The following is a 23,895-nucleotide window of genomic DNA, read 5'->3' on the forward strand; positions in this document are numbered from 1 at the left end:
ATCTTTGCATAGTTGTTCCTAAGAACTAAAAAAGTAAAACGCATGAAATGACTGATCTTGAAATTAGTTACGTCATTAAAAAAAAAAATACAGCAATTTCAATATTTCAAATATAGCTATACCCAGATAGAAAATACATTTCTTTGACAATGCCCATAGTAAAAGAGAATTTACACACTTACAAAAATGTAGAAACCTTTCTAGAGTCAATCTGAAGTGAGGATGCTGCCCTTTTCTGTGTCACTGGAAACTTAGTTACCAAAATAAAGGCCTATTGCAACCGTATGTGTAAAAAATGTCATTTCCCTGAATATCAATGGGGGGAAAGCCAAATCATTGTCCTAATTAAATTTTGGTTAAATGGTTTGCATTTCAGTTTTCAAGACCCACAGAAAGCTGTCTCTTATTTGTTTCACCACACTTGAATTCAAAGATAGTTTCTAAAATACTGAAGCTTTTGGGATGATTGACTCTTCAGTCACAATGGTATAAGCAAGAAAATTTAAGCAGGTACAAGTTTTGGTCCAATCATTTTTGTACTTTGTGCACTGAAGCACTTGGCTTTCATCCATCTCACAACTTTCTATTCTACACAGAATAAAAAGGCAGGAAAGGGTGGTTCATGTTGTGTGAGTGTTTTGAGTTGGTTGGGGTTTTTTTTTATTTTTTATTTTGAGGCCAAATTAGAAAATAAGTTTTTCAACTCATTAAATTGCATGTTTCTTGGAAAAATCAGTGGAGCAAGTTCAGGTTCAGCTCTATCATACTCTCCTATTATAAGCATTAAATTCTTGAGCAAAAAAATAAAATTCAAGGTAATAAAGTATCTAAGCAAATATATCAGATATGGAAGAAGAACACGAATTCAGTATTATTGACAGAAAACACCAGCCCTGAACTAACTGTCCACAAATTGATCTGCATTCTCTCTCCTTTCATTGTTGTTTTTGGGGTTTGTTTGGAGTCTTGTTTGGTTGGTTTTTCTTCTCTTTGGTTTGGTTTTTCAAGTATCCCTTTTCAGGGTATTTGACTCTCCTTTGAGCAAAATATGACAGCTCTTCCTGAAGGACAAAATAGGATACACATCCCAAAAGAGTGTCTCATCATCACACCTCAAGCTTTCAGGTATCCCATTTGCCAAACAGTTTAAACAGAGTTGAGTGATACTGGTAAAACAAACCTAAAAAATCAGCTCCAAAGACTGAGGTGTGGTATTGCTTTTGCAATTAAAGCTCTCCAAAAAACAAATTTCCAAGAGCCCTGACAACAGTTTTCCACTGAAAAAGATCATCCTTTTAGGAACTTCTATGTAGATTGCTTTCTTCAGTGGTCTGAAGAAATGGTTAACATTCATCCCACAGAACAGAAGTTTCACTTTGCCTTTGTTTACCCTGCAAAAAAAGTACCCTGAGCAGGAAACACAAGTGGAATCAGGAAATGCAGCATATTCCCCAGGACTAGACAGGAAGAACATTCAGGTAATAAGAAACATCAACTACTATTAGAAAAGAATATTTTTTAATTCACTATCTACTATACAAGGAAATAGTGTACAGCTATGTACTTCCTACCACAAAAACAGTAATTTGCTAAAGGGACTAACCTTAGCATTGGAAGAAGTTACACCTGCTGTCAGCTATCTGCTGCTTATTTTTATTCTTATTTTTAGGAATCCTATTAGACTTGCTCAGTTAGTGGCTGCATCCAAAAGGTCAAGTGAGGCAATTTCATCACTGAAAGGAAGTACTGGCAGTATTGTAATTTAAATTACAGGACAAAGAAGATAGGTACTAGAAGGTAGAGAGGCACTAGTGTGTTTAGCTTAACTCACTGCTAGAAGGCTTCCCTTGTGATAAACCCTAAGAGGAGAGGGTTTCTTAATAAGAGACAAGACCTATATTATGTAACGTAGTGATACTGGACAAGTGTTTAAAATACTTAAAGTTGGTATAATAGTTCATTCTTACATAACGAGGAGAGCACCCCATGAAATATATCCTGCTGCAAATGGAACAACAGGTACAGAATATGTGCTTACAGCCATACCACACAGCAACTATTTAATTTTCTCAGGTTTTATTTTGAAATCTATTCTCTGAACAACATTTTTGGTGGTATTTTAAATTCAGAAAGCAGTATCTCTGAACTGAAATAGAGAGCCTGTCTCAAAAGCTCAGCTGAAATGCAGGAACACAAGGATGAACATGGCATGTAACAGTTGTTACTTCTCTCCAGCTGCTTTAGTTATATAGAGCTTTATGTTACAGAAAGCATGGCATTTTAATTTTTCCTGGATTGGTTTTTGTTTAGGAATTCATGAAAAAAGATTATGCTAAAGAAACATTAAATGGATTAAGTTAAAAACCGCCCAAAATTCTGAAATGCCAAGGCCAAAATCAGAGCTCTGTTATTCCATCTCATGTATGCACTTAGTCCCACTTCAGCAAAATTTCTCCAACAAGGTTTTCTGCTTGCTTTATAGAATTAACACATTACAAGATTGATAATGAATATGTGGAAAAAGTGCAGGCCAACAAAAAGATGAAGGCTAATCCAAATACCAGGTTCTGCAGTGTGATGAGGTACTTCCAGCCATCTTGGGAAAAAAGCACAGAATGTTTTGGGTTGCAAGAGACCTTAAAGAACAGCTAATTCCAACCCTTCTGCTATGGGCAGGGACATCTCCTGCACCAGATCAGATTGCTCAAAGTCTCATCCAACCTGGCCTTAAACATTTCCAGGGATGGAACATCCACAGTTCCATCTATTCCAGTGCCACACCACCCTCACAGTAAAGACTTTCTTCCTAATATCTAAAACTAAACCCACCCTCTTCCAGTTTAAAACCATTACCCCTTGTCTTATGTGTCTTTGTGACAAGTGCCTTCTCCATCTTTCTTTTAGGCCCCTTTTAGGTGCTCCAAGGTCTCCTTGGAGCCTTCTCTTCTCCAAGCTGAACAATCCCAGCTCTCTCAGCCTGTCTTCAGATGAGAGGTGCTTCCTGTTCACCTTCACTCTTCCAGAGTCACTCCAGCAGGTCCACATACTTCCAGTGGTGGGTGCCTGAGAGCTGGACACAGTGCTCCAGGTAGGGCCTCAGTTTTTGAGTTTCATTCAAGACATACTCTAAATATAACAATGTAGTAGTAATGTTAATGGGAGCCAAAAATGAAATTAGTATGGTAAAACTTCAACATCGAAACTCAGAGCTGTGGTAGCTTTAAAAAAATTTGCTATTTAGGATTTTGCAGTGAATTTTCTTTTTTTTTTTTTTTTCTTAATATTTTAAGCTATTCACCCATCATTTTTTGGATTTAATATTAGAATTTAAGAGATTAAGAGATCTCATTTTACAGAATTATAATTTTTTTTAATGTAGAAGAATTATTTTGCTTCAAAGATAAATCTGAATTTGCACTCTCGGTCTGAGTGTTAAGGCTGTCGCCATTTAAACTGATAATTGAGATAGCAAGCTCCATCAGAATTGAGGTCTGGTGTCTGCCTATGTGAACTCTTCCTTTTAACTCCATGGTATGATTTTATTAAGAACCCTTCCACAGCTGGGAACAACAGGGTGTGTCATCCCTAAAGAGCTGGGTAAGGAAGTACTTAACATTTTTAAATAGTAACCATGCTGACAACTAAGCTTGTATTACATTCTAACTTTGACAGAACCAAAACAGAATCAAATTAAGTATTAAGACAATCTTGCATCAGTATAAATAAATTTTAAAAACCGTCACTAGCTGCTGAGTTTTAAAACAACATCTCCAATTAGAAATAATAAAACCCTACACCAAAAAACAAAAATCAAATATACCAAAGAGGGACACATATGCATTTACGCAAATAACTAGCCACTGAACAAGACAATATGCATATGACTGCCAGACAGGGTATGTGAGGAATAAATCCATCTGGATGATCCTTCTTGGAACACATGACATACTGGTGTACTATACCACTGAGCAATAACTTCTGCAGATTTACAGAAAGACTGAACTATAAATCTCAGACATTAATCCACACTCCCATTTTCACTGGCAGAAGAGAAACCATCCATTCCAGGACCGTTTTTCCACACCACCCAACTACTAATCTTGCTGATCTGGCAAAGCATAAAGTTTGCAAGGCTTGGAGCAGCAACCGGTAATTTTAGCCAGCCTTTTTCACACAAACTTCTAAACAATAAAATTTTAAGGAGCTTTTTCTTTGCAAAAAGGATAATCACATAATCACTTGGAACTGAAAGTCTGGGTATGTAAGAGGATTCTTGCTTCTCTTGTCCCAGATTACTTCTAGTAATTATAGAGGAGGGTTTCACATCATGCCTGTGCATCATCTCAGTTGCAAGAGAAAACAAAATACAAGTGAAAGTTGTATCCTCACCAGATAGAAAGATCATTTTCTCAGAACAGATTCTGTTCATGAGGAACTGAGGGTCTTGACCTTAACTCGGTTGACACAAGAACACTGCACCATGTAACAGTTTGCTAATTCTGAATGGCTTTGCAATGGTGTTGATTAGACAGAGTGCTGTCAGCAAAGGTACAGTGAAAGGCAGCAAGCACACTCAGAAATATAACTTTCAGGAGAAAATAACTTCCTGTTGGGAAGGGAGTCTGCCCAGGTGGGACAGGATGGCAGTCTGAGAAGCTAACAGCCTGAGAGCATACAACTTCCCACAAGATAAAAAGGAGAAACCACACAACTTCCAGGGAGCAGAGACAGGAGGAGCACATGGAACACCACTTCACAGAACACACCCACTTCAAAAGGGAAGTGTTCCTCCTGAGGACCTGCCCAGCACCAGAGGTATCAGATCAATTGAACAAGCGTGACAGGGACGGAGATGCAACCTCCCAGAGAGTGTGAAAGACTGGTTTTGTGCTTACATAAGATGACAACTCTTGTGTCCTCCTTAGCAGCAGAAGCAGACCCACCCTTCTAATGGTACCTTCCTCTGACCAATTTTCAACATCCAAGGCAAATCAAACACCTTGTCATTCCTGACAGTACATGCATGTGTCCTACCAGCACCCCTGTACTCTGCCACCCCAGCCTGTGAAGCTGACTTTTCTAAGCAACAGTTTATTTAATCTATTTTGGGTAGATAAAAACAACCTGTGCTAACAGTGGTGCAACAGCAGAACACAGCAGTCCTCTTGCGGTGTCAAAATACACACTGCTTCAGGCACACATTAATGTTATCCCATACAACATATCACAGCTGCTTTAAGATATGGGCAATTAGCCTCAGGTGATAGCAACAAAATGAATTTGCTTAGGAATGTTAGAAATCCAAAAGTTAAATGCAATCTTTTAAATAAGTCAGCAGATGAAAAGTTTTTCCTTCCTTGTGACAAGAAATTATCTACTTCTAATTATGCAACTACAGTTAAGAGAGGATACACAAAAGCTAGATATGAAATTGTACCCCTTTTCTGAGGTCTGGCACCCTACAAGTTTTGAAGACATTTGTAATTCATCTTGAATGTATGAAATTACTTATTTCTATTTAAAAATAAAAATTTCCTGATCAGACAGCATTTCTCTCCTGACACAAATATAAATCTCTCTGAGAATCCTCTGAAGAATAGCTTTCCCTCTGGGTAATAAAATTATTTCTATAATTAACTTTTCAATGGAGAGAGTTATCTTCATGTAATTTATTTCCCTCATTTCTTGGAACAAAACTTCCCTCCCATCCCTCTTGAACCTCCTAAATACATCAAAAGTGCTAGTATAGTTAGGACACCACTTTACAGCATGCTCAGATACAGAAGTTTTGAATTACTGTGTAAGCATTTAATACACACTGTGGGACTGTCATATGATATATAATGTGTGGGGAAGCAAACTCATACTGAAACAAATTACAAGAACATGGTTGTATGGCTGGCAGCTCTTTTGACTCTAACCCAGACCCCCCGCATTGCTGTCCATAAGAAGCACTCAATAGTTAAATCTGCTTTTTTGAAAAACACTAATTAAACCATTGCTGAGAAAGTACGATGTAAAATCCCCGTTGCCTCGTGACAACTTCAAATTCCAGCCTTACTCTCTGCTCATGGAGCCGAGAAGGGAACTGGTGGTGCTGAAAGGACCCCAAAAAGCCTCAGTTACAGACCCACTGGATGAATTTCACAGCTGACCTCACTGGGGTGCTGTGGTTTAATGTCGGGATGACTTGGACAACACACCTTGCACAACAGTTGGCTACCTCCACCTCCCTGGGGCTCCAGCTCGTCGCTATTGACGCCACTGAACACCAGCCCCTGACTGCCTCCAACCCTTCCCAGCCATACCCTTGGAGCAAACCTCCATCAAAATAACTTTTGCTGGGGCTTTGTGGGTAATTTGAGCATGGCAGAGGTTACCAACCCTCCGGCTTTTGGCATGACGTAGGAACCAGCAGAGAGAATACCAACGTCCTGGAAAGGTGCCAAGTCCCTAAACACCAGATTAGTGAGAAATTACATTTCGGGTACGAGCCAAAGACTGGAAAACACATTTGCCATCTCACATATCAGACCTCAAAACAGTATGAACTTTCATTCTGAAACCAGGCAGAGAGCATGTCAACAGGCTACCACCCAACCCACCTACAAGAGATTTTTTTCTAATTAAAGCAGTTACATGTCACTTCACAACCTTTTTTTTTCCCTTGAATTTACAGAAGGATTACTGCCTGTTCCTCTTTGATGAAACAGGAAATTTAAGACAGGAATCAATCCTTTACATTTAACTTGACAGGTTTCCAGCAAAACCCACTAAAGATTTTATTTTTTGGAGACAGTAAATTCCCCCCTTTGTCACAATGTAATAAAAACAGTTCATACTGTAACAAATCAAGGTGCCCTAGGATGATTTTTGCCTCAACTCATTTATCTTAAAACACCTGTCTATACAGTAAAGTTTCACCCTAATCTCTCAGAAATTGTTAATAAAATTCTTATTAGGAAACACAGCAGTCTTGAAATATGGAAATCCACTAAATATATATCATAACCAAGCCACTGCTATTTCACAGGAAAACTCCCACCTCCACAAACATGCCAATTACCCTTCATGCAATTCAGTACTTAATTCCTACTCTCTCTCACACACACATACCCCTTGACAGGGGATGTGACACTCAGAGACAAATATCTGACTAATACTTGGAGTGGGAAGACCAGTGGTGCTTTAGGAACACCATACCTAAGCCTCAAATCCATTTGGATAAGTATGAGAAGTACCACCTTAGCCTTTCAGATTTACATTGGTAACCACAAATCATAAAGAAAAGTGATGCTTCTAATATATTTAACAATTTTGCTCCAAGTCTAAAATAAGCTGAACAGTTTCCATCTCGTATTAAATGTTGTAAATATTCATTAACAATTAGTTTACTTGTAAGGTATTATAATAATATTTCATTTTTTAAATTACATTTCTGCAAGTTGTATCCACTAGCTTTAACAAGGCTTAAACCCTCACCACAGTATTCAGAATTGCTCATAGATTAAAAGAAGAATTTTCCATAGGCAAATATTTAAAAAAAAATAGACCGTGAAAGACCTTAGAGGGAGAAAGGAAAGGAGAAAACAAAACCACAAAACTCACTTGACTGTAACTCGATTGGACAAATCCTGAAGATCTCCTGGGTGGAAAAGCTGAGCTTCTTTCAGTCCAATGTTTTCACACGCTTTCAGAAAAACATTTATATTATCCTGCAAAGAGAAGTAGAAAGCAGTTGCTCAGTTAAGAGCACTAAGCAGGTTTTGCAAGATGATTAGTGCGAGCCTTTAAATGTCAAAGTCCAGCTCACGTAAATAATACTGGAAAAGCAATCTTCTGGATCATAAACACTGCTCGTTTCTCATGCACACAGGCAGGCTGGGCTGCGATCTCGGGGACTGAGGGGTATGTTAAAGATTACCTGGCATAAGGCAGCCAGTAGGCAGCAATCCCCACTTTGATGTCAGCTCTGCTCAGCAAACAAACGCCCTCTTCCTAGCTTTGCACGACAAGCCTCACCTCTTGCCTTTAAAAATAACTCCAGCTACTGACATTCACCACCCAGAAACTCTTGGCAGAGGAGGAAGAAGAGGAGGGACTCTTCGTTTCTATGCTCACAGACTGATGAGGGAATACTGCACCTGGAGTCTGGGTTTGGTTGCTGAGCAAAGCTCCGGAGAGACAGAAACCAAACTGTATTCAGAGCTGCTGCTGCCTCACTTTGGGGGGGGGGGCTTTTCTCCGAGTTCCTCCCCTTCCCACTCCCCCCCTGCAACTTCACACCAATCTGTAACAAAATATAGGTACAGCACCCACTCTCTGCACCTGCTGCAGGATGGACCAACCCGTGAGTGAAATGTTAAAAAAAGAATATATCTAATGATATATAGAGAGATTACACAACTTGTGATCTCTTTCCACTTCATAAACAGTGGGCAATAGGCAAGAAATTCCTCCTTGTTAAGGCGGAATGCTATCAACAACAAAAGAATGTGCCCTCTTGCGCACTTGCTTCCTTCAGCTGCAAGCCAAAGGAAAAGGTACACGAAGTTACTTAATTCATAAGCTACACGCAGCCCTGTCATTAAGGGTTTGTAAGTCAAGATGCTGGAATCAGAATTTCATAGTATAGAGAAGCTCTGCTTTAGCAAGTTAATATGCTTTAAACTTTTTTTTTATATACAATCACTGGATGTAACAGTTATTCCTTCATTTAAAATTCATTTAAAAAAAAATCTACAAAGAAAATAACAGCTGCTTCTAATATAGAAAGTAAAACAAACCAAAGAATCCCCACAACCTTCTGTTTTGAAGGGATTCTAGTATTTCTTATCAGTCTGTAAACATAGCTTAATTCTAGGAAAATATTTGAGCAAGGTATTCCCCATGCAGGCTGCGGGCTCTGCGTTACCACATTTGAAAGATCCCAGGTGTCTCATACCATGAAGGTTATGCCCCAAGGCCTGATGCAATGTGCCATGGTGGGGGCTGCAACAGGATGGCAAACATGGGGGATACTCTGTGGTGGCAGATGAGAGAAGGCAGCTGGGAAGAATGGAGGACAGGCAGCTTCACCTATGCCCAGGCACTGGCCCCTGCAGTGCCCAGGGGACTGCCTGTGTTTTCACCCAGGGAATAGGTTCACACTGGGTGACGCAGCCTCAGAAGGGGATTTTATTTTTCCTTTCCATGCAGTGCCCCTTTTTTCTTTCCATGCAATATGGGGAAAGCTGGCTAGATGTGTCAGCTTTATGCAATTAATATTTCAGTGTCACATTAGCACCAAAACAGCAAGGACTTGAAAAGGCATTGTTTCCTCTGCACGGAAGAAGCCACAGGCTACAGTCCCATTACAAGAAGAGGAACTACTTGCTAAACAACCATCAGGTCAGTGTTCAGGGGACTAGGGAGTCTAAGAAACTGACCAGTAAGGCACAAGAAGAAAGCAGCAGAGCAGAAAGAATGAGTAACTCCAAGGTAATGAACTGACACCAACACCAGTGGAGGCAACATGGTCTGATCGGTCTGACTGGTCACCACAACAACTGGGAGCAAACTCCCAGACCAATGGGTTAGGTCAACCACAGGGCTGCAAATGAGCACATTGTACAGGTAAACAAGGAAGAAGAGTCAGGTTTAGAAAAATAGATGTCATCTACACCCTGAGAGCAACAAAAACAAAGCAGAGGAGTTACTCATCAGTGGATGCTTGGCTGCGCAACCACCAAACTGCTGGCACATGACAGAATTAATTTAGAAGGTGTTTCAGCAATTAAACCTATCAAGCATCAACCCCCTGGTAAATAGCACTTACAGCCCCTGAGAACATCCCTGCTGACAGGAGTCAAGACTATCAGGAATGGGGTCAGAAGCAGGGAGAGATAACATGGAAGGCAGAACACCGTTAGTTACAGTCCACATGTGCAGGATAAAGCGATGGCTCAAAATCTTCCTTCCCTCAGCTCCCAAGCCAGAAGTTTGATCACGCCTGCCATCTCAGGTTACTACCCCAACACCACTGTTTTGCAGGGCCTGGAAATGATCCTCACAGCATCAAGAGGTGACACACCCAAAAGGCTATTTATCAGGTTTGGATATTGACACAAAGAGGTATCACTTAAACAAATCAGCACTTCTAAATACTGTTCTTGCCAAGTTATTCTTGACCATCCCTAATCATCATAGCTAATCAGCAAAGCCACAGGTCTCAAAATAGCTAGCAGCCATTTTAAACTCTACCAGAATAACAAATGGGAAGATCAATTTTAAATAGCACCACAGAAATAAGTAGGGGAAAAAAAAGATAAGTTATCAACCTTCCAATTAAATTTATCATTAGAAATGTGAAAGGGAACATCTTTCAGTGATTAATACATTCAAATATAGAAACCATTACACTATTCCTTTTACCAATGTAACTGTACTTTAACAAGACTAATGGTCATTGCCACTGCAGCTTCAAAGGACATACTGCAATCTGAATCTCATCACATTTCACAGAACCGGTTCTATTTAAACAACCAGATCTCAAAGTCCTGGAGAAGCGAACACACCAGACCTATCTCCAGGTGACAAAAGTCACTGACAAGATGTGCTTAAGAGAAAATAGTTCCTACTTGCATCTACCACCGTCCTCTGCCACCAAAGTGTTCTCAATCTCTGTAAACATGAGCAGGCCATTTAAATTTAAGAAAGAAACAAATTAGTGGAGAAAAAGGATTATGAGGATAAGGAAAGATGAGGGACTAAAGACAAACTGGAGAATTTGATTCTATTATACCAATGAAGTGGATCATGAGAGGCAATACTGGTGCCACCTACCAACACAAGAGAAGCAAAACCAGAAGGGGAGAGAAGAGCTGCCCATTTCAAAAGCAAGGATTCATCATTGGGCAGATCAAAAACATTTTTGCAGAAAACATAAGGTTCAGACCGTTATTAGAGAAAGCTCTTGAACTAACAGGGATAAAATCATCAAAGTAATTTTTGTTCATGTTATTAAGAGAACTCAATCACTGCATTTCCCTGAGCATCTGAAGTTGGAATAAGCACCACAGAATTACAGGTTTTAAATCACAACATAAATAAAGCCTGAAGTCTAAACCACAAAATTCAAGTGTAATTCATTTCTGGTATGCTTACTACTTTTAAGTGTCTTAGTGAGAGGGGGTAGGGAGATTTGAATGAGACTGTGGGAAGGGCTGGTTTTTTTCCCCAAATGGTGTGCATGATGGAACAGCAGAGCATTTCAAATGTTCCTAGCATGGCTTGAGTTTTCCACATGCTGTACAGACTTATGTCAAATGTACAACGTAGAACACTGGCTAGATGGAACTATTATCCTTCAGTATTCCATTTTTGCCTCAAACTTCAAAGTGAACCACACTCAAAAGCTCTACAAAGTCATAATATGGAAGAGACAGAGCTGCCAGCAGGAAGCAGGTGATACACACACAGGCTTTAAATACTGCTACTTGGGGAAAAGGCAAACAATATTATATACTTTCAGCTCTGTGCCTGAATTTCTGGTCCCTGGGGGGCATCACTAGACACAAACCCTTCCCTCTGACCAGTGCTTTGAAGGAGCCAAGATATCATCCCTACACTGAAAAGGAGACTGTGGTCCACACCTTCTCCCAGCATCTGAGCAGAGCTGTCTTTCCTCTCCTTCACTTGCTGGTCCTCAGTGCTACTCTTGCTCCTAGGCCAGGGGCAGGGAGGCTGTGCCAGAGCAGGTGAAGGTGAGGGGAAGGGCAGGGCCACTGCTGCAGGGCTCCTCATCCCCATCCCTATCCTCCTGACCATAAAGAAAAAAGAAGCTGGTAACTCTATGGGGCAAGACAAGGATATGGACACCTTCCTTTAAAAATAACAATTTTAAAGTGCAACTTTAAAAAAAAAAAAAAAAAAAGGAAAAAAAATTGAGGCAGTGGGCAGTGGTTCTGTGTTGCACCTGTGATCAACTCCTAATGTATGTCACCTTGGCAAGAAGTTGAAAAGAAAGACAGAGTGCTGTAGTGGGGAAGTACAGAGGTTCCTCAACACCTAAAAAACTGAGGAAAAGAACACCTCTAAACCAGGAAGAATAAATCGGCACAAGCAACAGGAAAGTAAGAGAAAAGACAAAAGATGCAAAAAAGATCAAGAGGAGGTTGACCTTAAGTAGGAAGAAAACCTCAAAGCTACCTATCTAAAAAGGGAGATAGAGTGTGAAGTGTGTAAAACAGAAAAAAAAAATCAAAATTACTAAAGTAAAAGTTAATAAAAGATGTCTCCCCATAAGAGTGAGTAAATACCATCTTATTTTGACTGCTTACAGGCAACGCAACATCACACTAAATTTGGCTTGTGTAATAGAGCTGCAATTTTATTTTAAAAAATCCCTCATTATCATGATTATCTGTGTGGGCCAAGAATATTAACTTAAACAAGTATGTAAATACATTTTCTTTCTTTAGGGTGCAGTGATGCTGTGTGGTAAGCCTCGTCTTCTCCTTAGTTAACTTTCTCTAAATCCCTGCATATGCACCAAAACACAATGAAATCTTGTAGGCATACAAGTTATGGCACATCTTTCAAATCACTTGGCAACAGGGAGAAAAACAATTTAATTAACATGGTGTTTTTCTGTTTTTCCTGAGTGTCTCAGCCAATGAAAGACAGTACTCAAGGTTGTCTCCTATTCTGATACAAATACCCACTGTTTCAGTCAAACCCCTTATTTCTACAGCTATTAAAGCTCTAGTTTGGAGGGGAGAGTTGGGGAGGAGGGTGCTTGGGTGGGTTTTGGGGAGGATTTTAAGCAATTATTTTCAGTGTATGAAGGGGATGATACCCTATGCTTGCAAGGCCATGAAGCATAGTTGCACTAAATGTTACATCATCATCCAGACTACAATTTGGTTCCAGAAATCATTTTCAGCTTCCAGGATTTAAAAAAAAAAAAAAAAAAAAAAAAGGCAAAACCACCAAGTACCTATAGTCCCTAGCAACAAAAACTCTTGACATTTTAAGAGAAACTGATGCATTTTTTGGCTGCATAATTCTGAAAATCATTTGAGTAGATAACATTTAACAGGCATTTTTCCTTAGTACTGCATTTATCAAGACATTTAGTCATCTTGAAAGCTGTGTTCCTTCAACTCCGCATTCATGACAAACCCTCTTTATTGGCATCCTTACTCCCTTAAGTAAGGCAAATTTCCATTAAAAAAAAATGGTATTTTTTCAAAGTAGGAAATATTTTGCATAGACACAGCATTATACTGTCCACTGAAGCTGGCTCAAATCAGTTTAATGCAGAATTTAGAGCTGCATTTGGCAACAGCATCACTGCACAGCTACACATTGTTTATGTTCAGAGGTGGGGTAAAAGGAAAGAACCTGCAGCAGGAGCTCGTTGAACAAGTTGGGTGACTTGCTCTTCCTCCGAGGTACGTTTCGGTTATTAGCTCCGGCTGCGCGTGCAGGTGGGGGCAGAAGGGGTGAGAGGATAGGAGGGAACAGGGCTGAATACAAACCCTGTGGTCTGACCACAGGCCTGGGAGCCAGGAACTCCCCATTACCACCTTGGCCTTGAATGTCAGGATGTTTAGTGCCCATTACCCACCCATCCTATCTGTAGTGTGTGATCCCAGCTCCTGCAGCTCTCTGCATTTCTCTGAAGGCCAACAGTTTCAACCTTGAACCAAATGCAGAAAGAGGAGTGGATAGGATACCTAAACTCCTCTTTTCCTCCCTTTTTGGGCCCAAAACTAAAAATAGTAATTAAAACAATCCTGCAGACATAATTTGACTTAGAGTGACCTCAGGGCTTCTGTTCAGTAAATTATCCCCCTTATAACAGAGTGCACAGAGCACTATGTTGGCCAAAGATCAGAAACTGCGTTAATTGCTTTGCCACTCCCCTCTGCATGCCCTTCATTGCTTTTCCACACTGGGTAAAACAATAAATTACTGTGATCCTTGACACAGGGATTCCCTGCCCAAGCTCTATGTGTGATTACAGATACCAAACCTTTAATGATTCACTGCCAGCTTTCCTCTCAGAAAGCAGGTGCTCCTGCTGTGAGAATGCAGGAGTGAAACTTTGTGCACAAACTTTGTGGCTACCTTGGTGGTGCCAGTATCAATAACTGTGGATCAGCCAGGAAGAGGAGGAGCATTTCCCTTCACCATTGCAACCATTATGGGAACCACAGCCTTAGAGAAAGAATCATTCTGGCTTCAGAAAAAAAGGTCCATCTGTCTCTCCAACCCCAATTCCATCTGCAATGACTGCAGCTGGTTACTGTAAGATCTCTGTAAGACCAAAGTGTGTATTGAAGGATCTTCCCCAAAACTTGTTATTCAGGTCCTGGCACTGCCCACCGCCATGTGTAATGGCCAGCAGAAGACACCTCTGGTTAGCCCACCTTATTGCCTGCAACCTCCTGCAGCACTGAGCTCCGCAGTTTCTTCACAATGGGAGTAACTGGATGAAGGAAAACATAAAAGAGAAATTCATGCGGGTTGTTGGGTTTTTTAAACAGGACTTCTGACTTGACAGTTTTAAGGTGTTTAACATAAGAAAGGACCAACTGTCTTCAATGACTCAAAATGCCTCCTAGGCTTCTATCTCTAGCTGTGCTGCAGCATAACCTTCACTATGACATTACAGACATATATCACGGCAATGATGTTGTGTTACATCACACAATGATGTACCAAATGAGCCTTTTATTGATAAGAGAGTGAATATCAGATTGTAAACTGCAGGTGTGTTTCTGGGATGTCACTGCTACCAAATAAGGCCATCTGGAATGGACAAGGACAAAAGTACAGCATGTTGGCAGACAAGCCTTGTTAATAGAGCTCACCCACTCACAGGCATTCCTAATGTAAGGAAAGTATAGGCTTGGAAAGCCAGTATGTAAGAACTAGCCTGGGCTATCTCCTGGTTTAGACAAGCCTTAACTTTCTCACCAGTTAGCTGCATTCCAATCAAAGTCAAGGAAAAAGAAAAAAATCAAGTGATATGCTTTACACCCTGAATAGTTTATACAAAACAGACTCTGCAAGCGAAGTGTGCTAAATACTCCAATGCCAAATCACCCCACTACACAAAACTGGAATGACAGTAATCCACTTAAAGGTGAAACTCCCCTGAAGCCTAATGAGTAATAAAAAAAGTAAAGACCTCTTGTTCTTGAAACACAAAATTTTGGCAGAGCTTGCTTTCTTTTTCTTCCTCCACCTGCCTCCCCTTTTTTATTTGTATACATAAGGGGTTTTTTTTGTTTTGCTCACAGAGATTAACAACTTGATATAGGTGAAATTCAGCTTCTTCATACACAGGACTTGAAACAGAGCCTCAGGTCCTCAATTCATGTAGTCCCTGATTTTTGGACAATTATTTAGTACTTCATTCTTCCTAAGAGAGCATTTGGAAGTTTCCTCTAATCTTGCTTCTTTCAAGAGCCAGGCATCTTTTGTTTCTTAACAGGAGTAGCATCCTTGCACTGCATCTAATCCTTTGTGCCCTACATGGGCTTATCCCATGCCATCGAGCAGCTTTCCTAGCACCCTGAATCGATGAGTTGGTTTGGAGATGACCTGCCTTGGAGCCCACCTGCACCCCTGCATCGGTGCCAGGCTTCCCCATTCCCCCTCCCCATCCTCCTGCCATGCAGACAGCGAGCTCAGTCAGTGCAGCTGAAGCAGCTCAGCACCCTGCATTTGGCAGCACTTGTTGCTGCTGGTGGTGTTGTTAATAGTCCTTTCACATAGTTCTGCTCGCTGGAGGAGGGTGATTCAGCACAGACACATGGGTGCGGAGGTGTTCAGACAGGCATTAGGAGATGTGGTATGAGGATTTTGCTCCAAACAGAAGGGTAAATAGCATAGCTGCAGAGCTCCACCACTGAAACCGCAGAGAAAGCATCACCGCGACGATTAACATCTACTTTCTTTGAAAACTGCCTTGATTTTTAAACACCTCACACTGACAAGCCAGAGGTGGGGAGGACAGGGGGGGAAGCTACTGCAGTGTCCAGCTTATAAAGATTTAAAACAAATAAACACTGAGTGCTGCAAGGAATCTCAAACCTGCACTTCCTTGGCAAAGGAAGGAGAAATCAGATTATGAATATCACAAGTATGAGTTAAGGTGTGTACTTCTTCTACATGGTTGACATTTTTTTCCAGTTAGGAAGGAATGTTTCTTGACAAACACAGACACCAGTCATCAGCTACTTCAGAAATAAAAATAGCATACAAACGAAAGAGTACACCACAGACTACAGCTGATTGAATTGATAAATGGAAATTTCTTGCAGTTCATTTGGCAACCATATTTATGTATTTTGTTAAGTGACAGCAAACTGAGGCAAAAAGGATAATACTTTTTCAGAGCTTTGGTTTAGAACAGGAAGAAGGATGATGAAAATTTTCCATATTAGAAAGTTCTTGCTGCCAATTGTATTACTTTATAGTCAGATGACAAGAATTTTAAAAACTAATTAATTAGTTAGCATTTTGACATCTCATCCCAGTAGTACACTAAAAGCATTGCTTTGAAGACTTGATCTCATTTAAAGCATCCCAAAATACTGCTTTTGATTCAGAGATCAACCTGCAGGCACAGCACTTACTGCCCCCCCGGCAAGAGGCCAGGGCAAGTAGCTGAACCACCATTTCTTGGGGTCTGCATCCATACACTTCCCCCTCACTTATGTCTCATAGACACATTTCACTTCACCATCACTCACCTAAAAACTTGTCAAGTTCAACCTTGCATCCAGGTTTCACTCTGCCTGATTAATGTCTTGAGCAGCTACTAAAAATTTCACAAAGAGTTTGCATCAACCTCCTCTTTCTCCACACCCTACATTTCAAAGTGTTTAGGCAGCAACAGAAAACAATTAAAGGAAATTCAGAGTTAAGGCTGAAATGTACCATGTGTTTTCAAGCAGAGGGGCACAAAACATCAGTAAACCACTGCTGAGATTACATACTCCCACTATCAGGCATTGAAAGACTACAGAACAATGTCATCTCTAACTATTAATAACCATACTTCCTTTCTAGCACACAATCCTTTTTTCTTAATTGTCTGCTAGAGGTATTTCCATACAGGCTACATGCCTCTTTCCCGTAACACAGCAGAAGGACTACCAAAAGTGATTTATAGTTCCATATACATTCCTATCAGGTGTTGCATTACTCTGACATTTGCTAATTTACCCTTTTCTTGGTTTACAGTGTGATCAATGAGAGAACTGGACTGAAAGTCAAGATTTCATTCCTCATCCTACTATGACTTGCTTATTAACCTCAGCACTAAAGCCACTAAAACTCTAAATAACCTCTCTCTACTATCTTTAGGTATAGAACTGAAGCAATGGTAAAGAACTCTTTTTTTGTGAAGTACTCCAAAATCTGAGAGATTAAAAACTTCTTATACAAGAAGCAGCATAACTTAAACTTAACTGCTTAAAAATCAGATTTCTACAGTGCTTCATAAATTAAAAAAAAAAAAATAAATAAAAACCCAAACCCTCTTTTTTTGTTGTTTTCTATTTAAACAGAGTTTTCATCCCAGTTACTGTGGCCATCATGTTCCCAAACTTGAAGAAACATCTGCTTAGGAGTTTGAAGTAATGTAAAATTCAGAAGTTTTAGTTGCCAATGGAAACACAGTTACTAATTTCCAATTGCAATTTTTTGAGCAATGACAAAATCTCACTAAAATACATCAAGGGAGAAATTTAGAACTTTATTTGATGGCTGCATTTGAAATACAGCATTGTGTCAATTCCCAGGTGAAAAGATTTTTTTTCCTCATAATAATAACATGGGATCATAGAATGGCTGAAAGGGAACTTAAAGATAATCTTAGTTCAACCTCCCTGCAGTGAACAGTGACATCTTCAACTAGAACAGGTTGCTCAAAATCCCATCCAACCTGACCTTGAATGTTCCCAGGGATGCAGCATCGCTTCGGAAAAGCTGCTCCAATGCCTCACCACCCTCAATGTAAAGAATTTCTTCCTTACATCTAATCTAAATCTATCCTCTTTTTATTTAAAACCATTACCTCTTGTCCTATCACAACAGCTCCCTCTAAAAAGGAGCTGTTTGTCTTTATTTTTCTTACAACTTTCCTTTAAATATTGAAACCTAGAGCCTTCTCCTCCCAGGCTGAAGAACTCCAAATCTTTGTCTTCATAGGAGAGGTGTTCCAGCCACTCATCATTTTTGTTGCCCTTCTCTGAACCTGCTGCAACAGGTCTGTGTACTTATAGCTGGATGCAGCCCTGCAGGTGAGGTCTCACCAGGGCAGGGCAGAGGGACAGAATCCTCTCCCTGGCCCCGCTGCCCACGGGGCTTTGGATGCAGCCCAGGACACCTTTGGCTCTCTGGGCTGGGAGTGCCCATGGCTGGGTCATGTCCAACCCCTCACCCACCAGCATCCCCACGCCCTTGTCTGCAGGGCTGCTCTCATTTCTTACCTTACCTTAATACTGGGGGGTTGCCCCAACCCAGGTTCAGCATCTTACACTTGGGCTTGTTAAACCTCCTGAGATTCCCATGGGCCCACTTATTGAGCTTGTCCAGGTCCCCCTGGATGGCATCCCATGCTTTAGGTGTGTCTGCACCATGCAGCCTGGCATCACCTGCAAATTTGCTGAAGGTACCCTCAATTCAGTGATGAAGACATTAAACAAAACTTGTCCAAGCAAGAATCTCTAGGGGATGTCACTTGTCTCTAATCTACCTCTGGACATTAACTATGACCACTATCCACCAAACAATCCACCCATCAAATCTCTCTCTCTGTCCAGTTTAGACAGATATTGTGGGGGACTGTATCAAAGGCTTCACAGAAGGCAGATAAGTGACATCTGTATTCCTTCCCTTGTCCACTGATGCAGTCACTCCACAACAGAAGACCAGTCGGTTGGCCAGGTAGGACTTACCCTTGGCTGTCCCAAATCATGTCCCTGTTCACTATGTTCCTTAGCAGAGCATTTAGGAAGAGCTGTTCCATTATCTAAACAGGCACAGGGTAAGGCTGATGGGTCAGTGGTTCCCAGGGTTCTCCTTCCTACCTTTTTCAAAGATCGGTTCAGTATTTTTCTTTCCCCACAAATCTTTTGCTTCTCACAAGAAAAATAACAGTTTTGGGAAGTTTTTTTACTTGCAGCATAAGAAGAATATTGAACAAGAAAACTACTACTATAAAGAGGAACCTGGCCTCATTCCTACCATCCTAAGTGCTCCTGAGCCTGCATTGAATATATAAACTGCCTTATAAAGGAGAGCACATCGGATGTAGGGCATGAGTTTGGGTGGGTCATACCCACTTTCACTTCAATCATTTTGGTTTTAGATACATTGAAGTTCATTCGTAAGAAACACCAGTTGCTATTGCAAGACAGGTTTTTCCTCATGTAAGGATCATGTCAAGTAATAAATCTCTTAAAATACTTGTCTTTCTGAATTTCCCAATGACTTGCTGAGCATAGTCATCCAGAAAACAGGTAATGCATCTTTGGTTTTTTTTACACATTTAAATTAACAGCTTTTCAGAAAAATACAGTTATCACCTTGTGCCTTGCCTTATGAAAAACAATACCAGAATAATCAACTTCTAAATGAATGATATCAAATAGGACTTACTCAGCTTCACTCTTAGCAGAGCTGCATATGCACTCACCCTGTACCTCTGAATGTACATGCCACTGACAAAATCCCATGACCCAGATCAGCCACAAGAGAAGGCCACAGAGGACTGAAAGCAGAGCCCTCAGTCACCATATGTGATGTGTTCTGTTACTCTTCAAAAAGGTGACTTAAATCTTCAGAAGAAATAGCAATGCTCCACATCACTTAGCATTACTCCCTCTCACTCAATATTACTCCCTCATCACTGAAAAATACCCAAGAAAAAGGTCAGAAAAACAAACAGAGCATATCAAATGCTTATCAGCTCGTTAGTCAGATCTTGACCAAAATTTATGAGGCTATTTCTTACAAGTATTTTTGGACTTAATTGCTGCACAACCAGGAAATATAAGTCTATATTTTCAGGTGTTTGGTAGTGAAGGAAAGCAAACAACAGCAGCTTTTATATAACTTACTCCATGGATTTGTGTACTTGCCCTTCCTTATTTTTCATGAGGAATGGAAAAGAGAAGTTTCTTTATAATAAATTTCTCATAGCAGACAAGACACCATTATTACTATTGTAGCCCACACTAGTCAAATTCACAGAGCAGGAGTTCAAGATTAAAAAAACCTATTGAAAATATATAATGCAAGAAGACAGAAAGTATGTACCAACATAAAGTATAAAGGCTCTACTAAAGACTAGAAGGTGAACAGCAAGAGAAAACAATTGGCATGAAAGAATGAACTTTGGAAGCAGAGGTGCTTTGAAAAAACAAAGAATTATTTTGAATCAAATTAAGCCTCTCATATATAATGAGATTTCTCAAATTTAAATGGAAAACACAGCTAATTTGATTCTAAGTAACCTAGACAAGGAAGTTTGTAGCTAAGTCCTAAATAAAATGTACAACTGAACTAATACGTACAAGTGTGAAGTTTGCCAGAAAAATTGTTTTGAAAGTGTCCTATAATAAAGTAAAAATGTCATCTGCATACCATTCCCCTGCAACACAAGGAAAAAAAAAAAAACACATCATCAAAAAATCCCATCACCCTGTCGAGAAAATTTTCCCATAGAAAAGGAAATTTTGGCCAGCTCTCCTTGATGACAAAAGATAAGGAAATACCAGGGCGGTTCCATGGTTTGCAAAGTGTTAGGCACAAAGGCACAGAAAGATATTTTTATTTTTTATGTTCTCCACCCCTTTCTTTATCTCCCTTTTAATTTTAGTTAGCTTTCTATCATATTTCTCTCTTTTTTACCTTTATTATTCCCTACTTTCCTGCTTTGTAAGGTATATGCCAATGACCTAAGTAAGACTGTTTCAGGTGGTTGCCTTGGTGCAAGTTTAATTATTAATACCTCCTGGTACAATGAATCAGCACATTTTAGAATGGTGTCACATTACATTGCATTAAAGAGAAGCAAAGATGTTGGAGTAGCAGCTGTCAGAAGGATATGTTTCCTGTTGAATCAGGAAAATAAATGTTTGAAAAAATCTGCACGGAACATCAAGATGCTCTCCACTATAAAGGAGCCCTAATTTCCCACAAGAAAAAAAAATCCTACTCTACAGTATTTCAGATAAACATTTTCAAACCTGGGACTGCCTAGAGATGCACAGCCATTTTTGTGTGTGTGAACAGGAAATAAAAAGTCATTAAAAAAATCGCTTTTCCAAAGCTGAAGAACTTTATGAAGATGACATTTTGTGCTTATGTTCATCCAGCACTCACATTGAAGACTGTCTCAGATAGCAATATATCGCCTTGTTTGAAATCACTGACTAACTTGAAACAAAAGTGCTAATGCTGTTTCATTTACAGCTCTGAAAAACCCAAGAGCTTTCTGTTCTGCCCTATTGCATGATCACAGCCTTATGTCTCTGATGTGGGAAAAAGCCTCCCAACCACAGTGCAAAGCATTGCACTTCCACCTTATTCACAGGAGCTGCAAGCAAAAATAGATGGTCTTAGAAGACCAAACTGGGATATTGCAAGGGAAAAATTCATATAAGCAAGATTTCCATGCACCACCCCTCTCCAAAGGAGGCACTGACTCTTACCTCAGAATTTGCTTCACTACCTGGTCTCAGCTGGAAATATACCTTAACTAAAATTCTGCCTTGCTGAGGAGTGTACACTTATTCCTCCTGAGCAACAAGCAATGTATTATTCTGACAGATGTGTTCAGCTTGCATAAACTATGCATAACTCGTTTATCTTCCCACTGTCTCATGGCATTTTGTGACTTTCATTCCAGTTTATAATTCTCTGTGTTCAGTCAACTGAGTTGAAAACAGGAGGTTTTTGGGGAACAATGGTGCTGCAGCCAGAGATGCACCTCTGAAACTTCTCAGCAAAGCTTTGTTGGAAAATACGTTATCAAACCACAGAATCCTCCCCCTCATGTGGTTATAGTCAAACCCTTTTCACATGCTGAGATTCAAGCTGAAAACTCTGTATTTTCTGAGAAAAGTTTTCCTCTGGGTTTGCTTTTGTTAAATATTCATTTTATTTTTACCACCCCTACTACCCAAGAACTCTAAACAAAATAATTTTGCAGGATCTGAACCCAGCAAGATTTATCAATTTGAATAATTTTCTTTAACACAATCTCTGTTTCACACAAATAAGGGCCAGAAAAAAGTGGATCTTTAAAGTAAGTGGAGTCTGCCCTTTTTCTACTGTTCATAATGAAATCCCAGCTTCCACAATCCTCTGACCTGTCTGTTACCTTTCCCATACCCCCCCAGAAATGCCTGAGAGCTTCAGGACCTGCTACTGTCTACCAGTTTGCTTGCCCCTCTTGCTGTACTGAAAAAAATATGTGCACTGCACTTTAAACAAACTGTGTATTTTAGATAGTCTGAAATATGATCAGAAACTAAATTTTAATTTTCCAGAAAATATTTTAGTGCAAAGGTCCTAAATGGCATTTTAAAAAAATCACCAAAATTAAAGCGAAAAAGCCCCCCAACAGCCACCTCTCAGCTAACTCCCTTCGGGAAATCTATGGGAACCAGCACTGGCTCCAAAATCTGCCATGTACTGTTAAAAATCAACCTGACGCAACTTTCTGCAACTGCTGCTGGAGTTAGAACTTAGCACCCTGAAGCTGGCACACCTAGTCCAGGAAACTACCATAAGAGCTGCATGGACATTTCTGCAGTCACTTGTGCTGACCATAGCTTCCTTACAACCACTCTGGTACTTGCCTTACCCCCAGCAGTTCCATTTTCCAAACTGGAACAGAAGTGAACAGGCAAATGCAGCTAAGACAATGGCTACATCTCAGCCACATGCCTCAGGAGAGAACTGGAGCAGTGAGGCTGGAGCAAAAAGTTCTATATAGATACCAAGTTGTAGCCAGATCCAACTCCTCTTCCCAAAGAGTTTGTATGAATCCTCCCACACAAGCTGCAGCCCAGATTTCCCATGCCATACTAAACTGGGGAGAAGTTTAATCAATTTTTTGAACTTTCCTGGTACCAATTAATCATTTTTCATTAACTGAATGCCAAGCTTCATTTCAGTATTTAATCCTCAAAAACACATGCATTAATTTTTCCATTCCATCATGATTAGACATGAGCCACTGCAATCAACACCTAAAAATCACTAGGCAGCCATATAATCAAACTAAAGGTAAAAGCTAAGGCTTAATCTGAGTTGTGTTGAATTTTCCTACTAATATAAAGTCCCTATTAGACCTTATGATAAGTAAGATGTCATAAAAGAAAGCAAGACATAACAAATCAGTGATGCACTGACTTTATTAAAAACAGCACCTCACACTAACTCAATACAAAAAAACTCCAGCACACAATATTCCATTTAGAATGAAATATTTAATTATTGCTATGGGCCTTCACTTACTATTTTACTCAAACAGTTTGTTTTCAAAACAACCACGAACTCAAAGAAGTCAGATAACAAAACCCTTCTGGAGATTCAACCGAAGACATCTATTCAACACTGTATTTCTGTACTGCTGAAAAAGCCTGTCAAATAGTTGAAGTGAACACAATGCTTAAACAACATACTTACGGGGAAATAAAATATATTAACTCTCTAGGGAACAAAACCAAAATTCAAGGAATTCCTGGAGGGGAAGAAAAACAAAGGGGAGGGAAGGGGGGGGAAGAGAAACAAGATGTCTCTCAAAGCATTTGTTTCCTTCTGATAATCAGACTGCCACAAAATTCTCAAAAACCGTGGGGGGTTTGTTTTCTTTGA

At 40.0% G+C, this 23,895-nt stretch overlaps 1 protein-coding gene across 3 annotated transcripts in view; it reads right to left on the bottom strand.

Moving 5' to 3' along the window:
- The window catches only part of LMO7 (LIM domain 7), a 132,015-nt gene that overhangs the window by 67,529 nt on the left and 40,591 nt on the right, over nucleotides 1–23,895 (bottom strand). For all 3 annotated transcript variants that reach the window (XM_083854634.1, XM_083854632.1, XM_083854633.1), the window contains exon 4: nucleotides 7,609–7,715. In XM_083854634.1, the coding sequence (XP_083710760.1) occupies nucleotides 7,609–7,715 (107 nt within the window). The remainder of the gene's footprint in view (nucleotides 1–7,608; nucleotides 7,716–23,895) is intronic.

This window comes from Zosterops lateralis (genome assembly GCF_965231275.1).
Source record: "Zosterops lateralis genome assembly, chromosome: 2".
NCBI classification, from domain to species: Eukaryota; Metazoa; Chordata; class Aves; order Passeriformes; family Zosteropidae; genus Zosterops; species Zosterops lateralis.